The following is a 12709-nucleotide window of genomic DNA, read 5'->3' on the forward strand; positions in this document are numbered from 1 at the left end:
TAATTTTGTGATTACTTTCATCTATGTTAATCGTAACCTCACCAATGTCAACATCCATTAACCTTCTCATACGGACTATTTGATGAGTAATTCTTGTTAAGTCATGTCTTCTATCTATGATATGCATAAACTTGCTTGAATGAGATATAACATATTCAGATCAAATTTGTAATAAGTGTAATGGTTACAAAAAGTCATGCACATGGGTGTTACAAAATTTACAATTTTTTTTGTGAAAAAATATTATTTAGTTTAAATAAATTCAGAAAATATTTTTATCTTTTCATAAAATTTATAATAAAAATAATAAATTTAATAAATAGGTAATAAAATAGATTTTTATAACTAACAGAGAAGCTAAAAAGCTTGTTGAGAAATATTATTCAGCCTTTGTATTAAGATATTTTTATAATTTTTTAATTTGGCTATTAGGGATAATAATTTTGACTCAAATTTAGGGTTTTTAACCCTTTTTAACATTAATAAAGATAAAGATAGCAACAAAAAATATTTTTATATTTTTGTTATATAAATCAAAATAATTAATATATATTATTTATAATATTTAAAATAGAATAATTTTAATTTTAATTAATTTTATTATTCAATATATTTATAGAATATAAAAAAATAATTTTTTTTATCATTAATACGTGGAAAAGAAGAAAATTTGTTCTTGTGAGACAGTACGAAGAGACTTCGTTTCCGTAACCGGGATGGCCTGGAGATGAGAAATTCTTATCATCTCTTCATGGGGATAAGATTGAAATCTCCTTTCAGAACAGAGATGGAGAATAGGATACCCGGTCCGGTTCCTCTATATTGTCATTCCAGTTGGATACTATTAGCATAAGCTACTGCTGAACCTGAAATATCTGTTGGTGACTAGGAATAAATAGTGATACCGGTCCGATGCTTACCCAGATTCGTAATTTACAAATTTTAAGCGAATAATTTCTACTGAAAAAGCCCACTGCCACGTGTTCGTTTCAAAGAATATATTTGATCACGACCCCCCTTCGTCTTCTTCCGCAGTGTTCTATCAGTTTCTCCGTCGCACTCTTCTTCAATCTTCGCCCAACACCGATAACATAAAAAGAAATGTCAGGTAAAATTCTAAACTCGCTGTATCATTCATCGTCTGTTAACCATCCTACAGCTTCATGAATTTTGAGCTTGTTAATTGCTTCTAATTATTTTTCATTTGCTTGTGAAATTTGGTAATGTGTGTGTTTTGCAAATGCTTTAATTTTAGAGCCTACGGTAGCACAACAATTTACATTTTATTTTGTTTTAAATGAGCTTTTACGATTAAATTATATGAGCATAAACTGCTGTGAATCAGTGGAGGTAGTAAATGCTTGTTCTACCAAGTTTAGAAAAGGTCCTGTAGCTACAAAAGTAGGAGTCGAGCCAATTATATCAATCATTTCTGGTAGGTAATTGTTAATCTACAATAACTAATTTCAGTATCATATTTATTTATTAATTTTCATCACTTGCTTTTTAGTTGTTATATATTCCTGAATGGAAACCATTAATGTATATCAAGTATTCAGTAATTTTCAATGATTAATATTAATGTTCTAGTAATAATATTTGTAGTTTACCATTCAGCTATTGTTAAGTTTAGTCTGAAATGATCAACTGGAGAAAGAAAAGAGAAATCAAGGGTTTTCTGCGGTAGAAATGACTTTAGTGATTCTAGAAGTTTGATTGACCAATGTTAGACGGTGAATCTGATGAAGGTTTAAATTCTTATGCAGCAATGTCAGGGAAGATTGTTCAAAATGTTTTTGTAGCACAGACCTACCAAAAGAATTGGAAGTTCAGGACCCAATACCGAAGGGACTGTTGTGCCCTTGTTTGTGCAACTTACTTCCCTTTCAACGAGGGAAGTTGGCATGGACTGCCATGTCTTCCATGCAAATGCGCAACCCATCCAAATACCAGAGTGGTTTTAGTAACCGAGGAACTGTTTACTGCAATGGTCCGTTCTAGACTCTCACCACCCAGGTTGATATCAAATGCAATGATTGCATTTGACCATAAAATGAATATTAAATATTTCTGCCATCATCAATATGCATCAAACTTTATGTGTGTTTAAGAATCGAAGTGTGTTTTGTTTTGTTAATATGGGATAATTGTTCTGTTTGTGGGATGATATTGACAACTTTGATTTACTATCAAGCAACTTTTACAGATATATAACTTGTTGCACCTTCTTATGAAATTCTTTTTGGGATTTTGTTGCAGCTTCATCTACTACTGCAGCACCAGCACTTGACAAAGTTGATTTTCTTAGACTTCAAAATGGCAGGTGAAGAATCCTTCCCATTATAGCATGAATTTATGTCTACTGCTGTCTTATTTGGCAGTTCCTGTGATCAGTTCACATATGCTGCTATAGTCCTTTTTTTCTTTTCCCTCATTAGTAATGATGTCTAATCGATTATTAGTTTTATGTTTTAATGTAATCTCTGCATTGATTTTCAACTACTCCCTGAATGTTCCGATCTCAAAGAAAATGTTGTAAAAATATACTCGGGTTTATAAAATTCATTTCAGGCCATGTTGATTATAGAATGTTCCTGCTGATTTTTTTCATGGGAATTCAGTGATATTCGTGGTGTTGCTGTTGCTGGTGTTGAGGGAGAACCTATTACTCTCACTGAACCAGTTACAGAAGCAATAGCAGCTGCTTTTGCTGCATGGTTATTGGACAAGAAAATGGCTGATGCCTCCCAACATTTGTGTATTTCAGTTGGTCATGATTCTCGCATATCTGCACAAATGTTACAGGTAGTCTTTTATTTCCTTGTAAAATTAAGTTTGAGTCTCGTGCAATTCTAGTGAGTAGTTGGAATTTTCTCTTTTACTTGATCGCAACCAAATTATTGGAGCAGCTTTCTCCAGGAAGCCTATGCTGTGCTAATTTCCTTACTGATTTCAGGATGCAGTTTCACAAGGCATTGCTGATGCTGGTCTGGATGTTGTTCAATATGGGTAGGTCATATTTTTCAAATGTTTGTTACATTCTTTGCCCTGTCGGATGATGTTAATGGTGGTAGATATTTTCTAGTGAAGTATATGTCTGGTAAATGTTGAGGCAGGCTTATTTTGCGTAATTGGCTGTAAACAGGTTCTCAATTGAATCGATGCAAATTGCTGTAACTGTAGAGGCTTACATTTTGTCTTGGATATGAAATGGCGGACTGTATTGCGTCGATTAGCGATGCTAAGTTTTTGCTTTTATTATCATCTGATGAAATGCTGCACTTCTGTTGATCAAGCCATTTCTTATATGGATTTATCTTTTCCTTGTCTTGCATATATATAGTATATATACTATGCATTTAGTATTTAGTATCATCTACACACTTGCTTCCATAATGAATACTTGTAATTGGTCATCTTTAATATTGCTATTTGCCCTTTGTAGTTTAGCATCTACACCAGCAATGTTTTATAGCACGCTCACGGAAGATGATGCATTTATATGTCCAGTTGATGGGGCTATTATGATTACAGGTAGAGTATTATGCTTCAATTAGCTTAGAGCGTTTAATCTTAAGAGTAGACATGTGCAAAATTTTCCCAAAGGTTTCCATGGCCAGAGATTTAAGTAATTTTTTTTTTTGGTGGTGTTGGAAGATATATCGTTTTAAGATTAGGTGAAAGTTTTCACCTCTTGAAACTTTTAATCTTGTGAGCAGCTAGTCATCTGCCTTACAACTGAAATGGGTTCAAATTCTTCACAAATGCTGGAGGGCTTGGGAAAGCTGATATCAGAGACATCCTGGAGCGTGCTGCACATATATACAGTAATTTTACTGAAGAAGGTTTATTGAATTCACAGAAGAAAGCCTCCACATCTGTTAAGAAAGTTGATTACATGTCGGTGTATGCATCTGATCTGGTAAAGGCTGTCCGCAAAGCTGCTGGAAATATAGGTAATGATAGCTTACTACTAGTACAATCTTTTGCATATGTTATGTATCTGCTGCTATCACTAGTACTTATTTTGACTTTGCTTTCCATGGTGGTTTATTTATTTTGCTACTTGCTGTTTGGTTTTGACAATTGTAGAGAAGCCGTTGGAGGGATTCCATATTGTTGTTGATGCAGGAAATGGAGCAGGGGGATTTTTTGCTGTAAGTATTATTTTAATCTTATTTTGGGATTGAAATATTATATTGTAGTGTCAGTGCTTAGTTTCTATCAATAAAGCTATAGTTTCTCTCGTATTTGTTTCCAAAATATTAGAATGTAGGGATAGTGTTTCATTTCCGTTATGAGAGCTTTAATTACTTTCATATTTGTTTCCATATGGTCTCATTTCCTGTAGAAACATCTAAAGAGCTTTTCATTAGAATCTCCAAGATTGTGGAATTTGGGAATATAGCAAAGTTCTGCTAGAGATCTCTGGTCATCTGATGTCTAGAGCATTAGTAAAGAAATCTGTTACTAACATAAGCACCTTGGACTTTTGGTTTAATAATGTGAATGCATGTTATTTTGAATGAAGTGTTTTATGCTCTTAGGAATTGTGGAGTTGCATCAATACCACTTCTTGATACTGGAATTTTTTTATGGTCTGTCAGGCTAAGGTTCTTGAGCCTCTGGGTGCTATAACTTCTGGCAGTCAGTTCTTGGAGCCTGATGGTAATATATAATTCTTGAAATTTCTAGTTGGGCTTTGATATTGGAATTTTGAATGAAATTTTTCACAAAAATAAGGTTTGTTTCCTAATCATATTCCCAACCCAGAGGATAAGGTAGCAATGAAAGCTATCATTCAGGCAGTCCTTGATAACAAAGCTGACTTAGGGATCATCTTTGACACTGATGTTGACAGGAATTTTTTTTTTTTAATTTTTCTCTAGTTTTAAAACCTAATATCTTCAATTATTAGTTTTTGATGCTCTTTTGAAAGATCTGCTGCTGTGGACTCAACTGGTCACGAATTTAACAGGAATTGTCTAATAGCCCTTATGTCTGCCATTGTTCTTGAGGAAGTAAGATTTTCTCATTCTAGCATATTTATCTTTTTTCCTACACATGAACTTTTTTGTAATCTTACCCATTTGGTCCTTTTGTTTCTTCGTTCAGCATCCAGGAACAACTATTGTTACAGATAGTGTGACTTCAGATGGGCTGACAACTTTCATTGAAAAGAAACTTGGTATAATGCAAAATGAGGTAGTTTCATGCTTATTTTCTGTAATGAATGTGCTAATGATGTGAGATTTCTATAGGAGGAAAGCACCATCAGTTCAAAAGAGGGTATAAAAATGTCATTGATGAAGCTGTTCGTTTGGTAAGATGGGTTTTGGCTTATCTTGTTTTGGGTTGGTTAGTTACAAATACTTTTGTCTCAAAAGACTTTGAGGACACATTTTTTCCTTTATCCATCTTACTTGGTTAGGGTTAGTGAGATGATTCTTGTTTTTAAGATTTGTCCATACCATAGCACTATTGGGTTTGTTTTTGCACAGGTTCATGGTACTCTATGTAAAGCTTTTAGCCCCTTTTTGGATGGGCTAATTCCATAGTAGTAGATTTTGGATCCACTATCTATTTTTTTTCTTTTCACATTTATATACATTTCAATGTTTCCTATCAAAACAGAAAACAAAAAAATTAATTATAGCAATGTAAGAAGGTGTTAGATGAGAGAAATCTTAGATCTGTCAATGCTTCAACTGGGTTTACATAACATGGTGCCTACATTATATCTTACATTTTTTTTCAGCCCTCAGGGAATAGCTAACTAATAATATCTCTTGTTGCAGAGTAAGAGATCTAGAGATTGATCCTGCTCATGATAGTCTCGAGGAATTAAATTTAGTTTGTGCTTTGTCGCTTGGGAGGTGGAGAGGGGTGTGGTAAAAGAAAAAATATAGTAGTAGAAGTATCCATATAAAGTTTAGCTGAAGTTATCTAACTGAAAACCCAGATAATAGCGTTCTGAACATGCAATTCTTTTCACTCAATTATGAAATATCTAGTTGTTGACATCAGGCTGTTTTGCTATGACAACATTTGATACTTTAGTGATTCTTATTGGAGATTATAACCTGCATGACAAGTTGTTTAGTCAATTTTATTTTGTTTCATTTTTTTAGATATTTGAAACTAACTAATAGCAAAACACTGACAGAATTCTATTGGAGAGGAAACACATCTGGCTATTGAAACCAGTGGCCATGGAGCTCTCAAGGAAAATCACTGGCTTGATGATGGGGCATATCTCATGGTATGCTTTTAAGGCAATATTTTGGTTCGGGTGTTTTATCATGTTAAAGTAGTTATTCATGAATTAATAAAGTAACCTATGTGGCTGGGTATGAATTTCTTCACTGATTTCAATGTTGTGAATGCAGGTTAAACTCTTAAATAAACTTGCTTCAGCCAGAGCTGCTGGAGTTGGTGGTGGTAGCAAAGTTTTGACTGATTTGGTAGAGGGTCTTGAAGAACCTGGATTTGCTGTGGAATTGAGACTGAAAATTGATGAAAATCGTCCAGATCTTAAAGGAGGGTATGTTGCTGTATATGTTCTGTATTAATGGTTGTTCATTTGTCATTGCACTCGAATTGTATGATAAATTGGTATTTGCAGATCTTTCCGTGATTATGGGGAGGCTGCGTTGAAACATTTAGAGAACTGTATAGATTCTGATCCAAAGCTTCAGAAAGCTCCTATTAACTATGAAGGGGTAAGTTTGAATTGACTGTTAGAAACAATGTTATGCAGACTGTATTTGAAGCATTCATATATGTCACCTTAACTAATTGAGTGTACTGTATTGCCAATAAATCCGAATCTTTTTCTTCTAATATATTCCAACAAATTACTAATTTTTTCTTATTTTTCATGTAAACAGGTTAGAGTTTCTGGTTTTGGTGGATGGTTTCTTCTAAGACTCTCTCTTCACGACCCTGTTCTTCCCCTTAACATCGAGGTAGAAAAGTACTATCCAATAATGCAGAAATTATGCAATCATTTGCAAGGTCGAAACTAACATAAAACCACAAAAACTGTAGGCAACTAGCTGTGAAGAGGCTGTGAAACTTGGACTTGCTGTGTCTGCTGCCGTTAAGGAGTTCCAAGCTTTGGAGACATCTGCCTTAGACAAATTCATCCAAGCATCGTAAGTGGTACTGCAGAATGACTACCCTTGAATGTCAGTGTGGCTGATTCACAACTATGGTGGCAGGTAATTTGGAGATGATGCGTGGCACAACTTTTGTAAACTCTTAGTGGGAAGGCACCGAATTTCCCAGGTTCAGATGCAGAGAGATGAGTAACATAATAATACATTTGCAGTATTGTGTTTGATGTACAATTTGAAGTCTATTAACTTGCAACCAGATGCATATGAAATCTGCAGCCACAGCTATAGTCAGATTTCCTCTTAATCGTTTGCTTTTGGCTGCCCATGTGCTGGAGGTTACTCAAAAACAAGTACGCGTAGCATTGTTCAAAAATATATGGAACGACTACTCAGTCAATATCTGAGTACTTGAAAGCAGCAGCAGCCGAAAGATTGTAACGGAAGAAAAAAAAGCCCGAGAACATGGTAAATCTTCTGAAATTCTCATGGGCGACGTTGACAAACAAAGCAATTTAAACTGGGATAAATGATAACGATAATAATGATAGAAATTTTCAAAAATCATTTTATCACCAAAAAAGTTCGAGAAATATTTTTCAGAAATTTAAAGAGCTTTACATAAGTGTCACCTATTGCACAAGAAGTAGGGGATATACCTGCAAGTGCTTATTCGATTAAAACAAAATAATAAAACATAAAAACATAATAAAATAAAAATCATTTTGTTAATAGGGGTTAAAAAATAATCCAAACCGAAGAGTCCAAAAAATCTCATTTTAGACAATTTGAAGAGTTTGGGGTTGGTCATTCGAGATGGTATGACCTATTATAATTAACTAAAGTGGCTGCCCTCAAAACTAAAATGTCTCACTATTTTTTTTTTTTGAAACTAAATTCTTTTTCTATAATAAAAACTATCTTATGAATTGAAGACAAGAATTATAATCCTGACATAATACCATCAAATTTACAAAAATATATACAAGAAACTAGTTTAAATTTCTACATTTCCATTTCTTTTTCTTCATTTTTCTCTCATAAATAATGGCTTTGGTGTTTCCTAAAAAGCTAAGCAGGGGAAGGGGAGTTTAGAAGCTTCATCATGAAGCTGAACTTGATATCTGGAGAGGTCCTTGGCAGAGGCCAGTTCGCTCCTTCCGGAACCTTAATACTTTTGAAACCCTGGCCTTTGTATAGCTTTGTCGCACCAGGGTTGTTCAAATCACAGTGCAGTGCTATTGCTCGGCAGCCCCAGGTCCTGGCTATTGCCTCAGCTTTTGCAATCAGCCTTTTCGCTATTCCCTTCCTCCGAAATTTCTCCCGAACTGCTACATTGGATATGTACGCAATTCCAGTCCTGAAAGCAACATTAACATTTCAATGTCGAAGTCAGAATTTCTGTCTAACCCCTCAGAAGTTTTCGCCTATCTTAGTGATATATCAGAAGGTTGTGAGTAGTGATCCTCAGAAGTTCCACTTCTAACATTTTCATATAAATCTGTTTAGTGCTGGAGATATCTCCGAACACTATGCAGGCGTCACCAGCATTCTCACTTAGTTGTTGATAGGACAATAATAAGACGCTGCAAGTATATCTCATCTATTTCATTTTCAATAATGTGTATCATGAGATCAACAGACAAATAAGTACAGAACTATAGACATAGACATCAATCTGGGCACTTTTTCACCATCAAGTGGCTGAAAAGGGTTCAGGTTCAAATATAGAAACTATGACCTAATTCGGAACATAGAACAAGGACCATTGATCCACGTTTTGAGACCAAATAAGAACATACAGCAAACTATATTGACAGAGAAGCGACACGATTACATAAACAGCAAATCTGACAATGAAGAAGAAGTCTCATGAATATATCTTATAGTACTCTTCAGAATTCAGATTTGTTGCACATAAAGAACTGATGAAAAGCAGGACACAAAATAAAGCATCATCTACACAACAATATATATACAATATACAAATGGACAATGATCAACGTATCTGAAGAGTACTATAAGATATATTCACAGAACTTCTTCCTTTGCTATTTATGTTAACAAGGTTTATGGTTTCTCAAAATAAACCCAATTAAGAATTCTAAAGTTAGGTTTAATGAGGGGCATGTTAGGGTTTAAAGTCCTCATTAAGTTACTACATAAAGTAACTTATGTCATCCTAACGCAAAACATGTATCTCACCACTAAGGAAGAGAAAAACACACAAAATTAACAATCCTAGCCGCAAAATACAAACCTCCCTTACATAACCTTAGCCGTTCAAGCTATCACTTGGTCTTAGAATCCTTGACTTCTTGGCACTTCTTGTTGTCTTTGATGCCTTCGTGTGTGCAATTAGCAACTCCTCTACGCTTAGCGAGATTTGTGGAAATGATTTATAGACTCGAAAGAGTCATCAATGCAAGTATTGTTTCTAAACATCCTTGTTAACATGTATGCATCTGCATCTTAACCCTAATCTTGGAAAGGATTTTGAGAAAATTTTTAATTGTATTCCACTAACCTTAATGCATGTTTGTAATCCAAAATCCCTACATTTTGTGATCTAATACCATCATAATTACACTACTTCTAACAACCGTAAACTGAGTAAGTTTTTATGCAGTAATATGTTAAGCTCGAAGGTGTATGAGAAGAGATATAGGGACTCAACCAGAGGAATTTGCCCTTATGTTGAGGTGGCAAATTCAATTGGAGACGAACACATGGAGAATGAAAAGGGTACTGGCGGAGGGAAACACAACTATAAACAGGGAGATGTGATAGAAGCAAATTATGGATTAAATTGAAAGGTTTTCGAAAAAGGCGTTAGCCTTGTGAAGGATTCTGGCAACCCAGCTGCCAGGGCAATTTGTTATTTACTTTCCTCTTATGTTACTTATGTCCATTTCCAGTTCTTTATTGTCTGTTGTTCTTGCTGGACATTGTTGAACTATGAAGCTTGGTCTAATAATCATATTTCAGATTCTTGAGTTCATATTAATCTGTCATTGTTCGTTTGTGGTGAGATTGGTGGAATTGTTTTTTTAAGTCAACCAGGTAGCTATCATAATCCAAAAGAAATATTATTCCCAGTGTTAAGACCACAGACAGCATGATTCGCATTTCATTAACAATTTGCACCAAGTTAAAAATTATGATAATTTCTAAGATTAGCAGAGATAACCTAAGAAACAAACTTGCGGATTGCCAAGTACTATCCCTAGAGTATATAATCAACTTACCTTCTCAGCCGAAGAGGTCCTTTCCTTGGAAGAAAATCGGCCACTGTATCCACTGTCAATATCCCGGTAACATAACCTCTATTCAGACTGAATATTCTATCAAGACCACCAATTTTGAAATCTTCACTTCCAAAAAAGGTTTGATCAACCGAGCTACCGTCAACGGCTACCAAACAAATTCTCCTACTACCATGCTGCACAGTGAATCCGGATAGCATAGCCAACAACCTGTCGACGCGCAACACCAAATCTAAAGGAAATGAATATTCCGGGAAGAAGCAGCTGCAGTGAGTCTCTGCCACTTCCCAACAATCCTCCAACCTTGCCTCCCTAACAACAATCTCAGGAGACACAGTCGGAAATAGTTCAACCACTTGACTGGCTCTGCATACTCCTGCGATCCAAATTGCCAAATCAATTCAAAGTCTAACGACAACGACGAAACGAGAAGTTTTTGTGCTCCGGGCACCCCCATTTAGACACTAATACACATAATTATCAAAATAATACCCACATCCAGAAATATACAGAATACCAACATTTGACTATCAAAGCAACAACTTTACAAATATCTAAATAGACCCTTCAGATAGAATGAACTTTATTTTTCTGGGTATTACGAAAAGATGATAAATCTAGCTAATAATATATGAGTTCCACTAATGCAGCAGCTACAAAGTGAGAAAATCTAAACTTCATGGATGAAATATTAGATCCAAAGCAGAAATTAAGCTAACTGGGAAATCATAAAGATAGAAAAGAGAAGTACCGAATTTGGAAGGAGAAGAAGAGGTCTGATGAGAAAGAGAAATCCTGGAAGATGAAGAAAAAAAGTAAGAGTGTGTCGATTGTTTCTTGAAATTAAGATTGTTAACGGGGAGAGAAGAGGCTCCCAAAGGTAAGGTTCGCATATTAATGGGAGAGTTTTTGATTTTTTCTCAACTCTGCACGACAATCGGAGGGGGGAGTGGAGTTTCTTTTTGAGTTCTAGTTTGCAATGACAACAAAACTGTGGGAACGTGGACTTGTTTATACTCGGTATATGCACGTGTGTTTTGTGCCCACTGTTTTGTTAACTTGCGGGCCGCCGTTCCTTTTTTATTTTTTATATTTGTTTTAATGGCGAAAGCCTATGTCCCACCCAAATGTTAATAAAAAATAAATGTATATTCATAAAATTTTAAAAATTTAAATACTTACTCATAAATTAATTTATATTAGAGATAAAAATAAAATCATTACTTTACTACTAAACTTCAAAATCCTAAAAATTTATATTATTTTTTTCTTAATTTAAAAAACTAATAATTTCTCTTATGATTAAATTTTGAAAAACTGTATTTCTTCGTAGTTTTTTCTTCCTTCTCTAATGATTTGATGCCATTCTCATCATCGACTGGTTTTCCCACCATCTTCTTTTCCCACTATTGACATTTTCACTAGACCAATTTTGTCAAATGAAAACAAATCGTATTTCTTAGATGAAGAGACGAAAACGACTCATCTAACAAAGTGGTTCATCTTCGTCCGATAAATTGGTCTAGTAAAAATGTTGACGACAAGAGAAAAAAAATGATAGAAAGGTCGACTGACAACGAGAATGACATCTAATTGCCAGATATGGAAGAAAAAACCCTAAGATAAAAATATAATTTTTAAAAATTTAATTATAAGAAGAAATTATTAATTTTTTAAACTAAGGTGATAAGTTATATAAATTTTTAAGGTTTTTAAGTTTAATAATAAAATAATAATTTTACTTTAACGTAAGTTAATTTATAGTAATATTTAAGGTTTTAAACTTTTATAAGTATATATTTATTTTTATATTAAAATTTAGATAAGGAATAGCCCCATGAACTTATTTTAACACTTTAAACTTAAAATTTTGTACTTGTCTGAGCAAAAATTTTATTATTATTATTATTTTCTTTGGTGCCGGCACCACATAATTGGTATCATAGACAAATTGTATTTCGTTTCATTTATGGATCATTAATGGAGTTTGTGGGTTAATTTCCATTATCTTCCCAAAGTGAACTCCCAATCACAGCTGACACCCCATTATTACAGTGAAATGTTGGCTGATTTTATAAAAACCTTTGAAATAGGGAACTTCTTGTTCCATATCTTATGTGTTTCAATTTTCTTTATAAATGTATAATACATTCTAGATATAAAATGGTTCAATTTTTCTAAGATGGGTCTTTAACCATAAACATTACAAGTTATATGAAAAAATTATATACTATATTCATTTTTTATTTTAATAGGACAACTATTATTTTATATATTTTTAAAACTAGTTGATTTTTTTAACTATATCATTAATGTTTAATTTGA

General features: G+C 33.9%; 2 protein-coding genes across 2 annotated transcripts; one reads left to right on the forward strand and one right to left on the reverse strand.

Moving 5' to 3' along the window:
* Nucleotides 1–1766: 1766 nt before the first annotated feature.
* LOC123192916 (phosphomannomutase/phosphoglucomutase-like) lies at nucleotides 1767–7425 on the forward strand. Its single transcript, XM_044605622.1, is given in 19 exon segments — nucleotides 1767–1856; nucleotides 1859–1990; nucleotides 2260–2323; nucleotides 2622–2805; nucleotides 2957–3009; nucleotides 3446–3534; nucleotides 3720–3956; nucleotides 4093–4157; nucleotides 4608–4668; nucleotides 4744–4861; nucleotides 4940–5021; nucleotides 5116–5188; nucleotides 5262–5323; nucleotides 6167–6262; nucleotides 6390–6544; nucleotides 6626–6722; nucleotides 6891–6968; nucleotides 7051–7157; nucleotides 7224–7425. Coding segments are annotated over 19 exon segments (1845 nt in total). The 5' UTR covers nucleotides 1767–1768; the 3' UTR covers nucleotides 7228–7425.
* A 622-nt stretch (nucleotides 7426–8047) lies between these two features.
* LOC123192917 lies at nucleotides 8048–11374 on the reverse strand. The gene is made up of 3 exons (XM_044605623.1): nucleotides 11136–11374; nucleotides 10367–10760; nucleotides 8048–8478 (listed from the first exon to the last, which is right to left on the reverse strand). Exons 1-3 carry the CDS (start codon nucleotides 11275–11277, stop codon nucleotides 8190–8192), a joined length of 825 nt encoding a protein of 274 aa, XP_044461558.1. The 5' UTR covers nucleotides 11278–11374; the 3' UTR covers nucleotides 8048–8189.
* Nucleotides 11375–12709: the final 1335 nt, after the last annotated feature.

This window comes from Mangifera indica, chromosome 12, assembly GCF_011075055.1.
Source record: "Mangifera indica cultivar Alphonso chromosome 12, CATAS_Mindica_2.1, whole genome shotgun sequence".
Lineage (NCBI taxonomy): Eukaryota > Viridiplantae > Streptophyta > Magnoliopsida > Sapindales > Anacardiaceae > Mangifera > Mangifera indica.

What these genes read in the sequence shown, in the direction of transcription:
- LOC123192917 (XM_044605623.1), bottom strand. Translation starts at nt 11,277, where the DNA reads ATGCGAACCTTACCTTTGGGAGCCTCTTCTCTCCCCGTTAACAATCTT. An exon ending in TTCTTCTCCTTCCAAATTCG is followed by an intron (nt 10,761 to 11,135) that starts GTACTTCTCTTT and finishes TTTGGATCGCAG; the next exon opens with GAGTATGCAGAGCCAGTCAA. An exon ending in GGACCTCTTCGGCTGAGAAG is followed by an intron (nt 8,479 to 10,366) that starts GTAAGTTGATTA and finishes TGTTGCTTTCAG; the next exon opens with GACTGGAATTGCGTACATAT.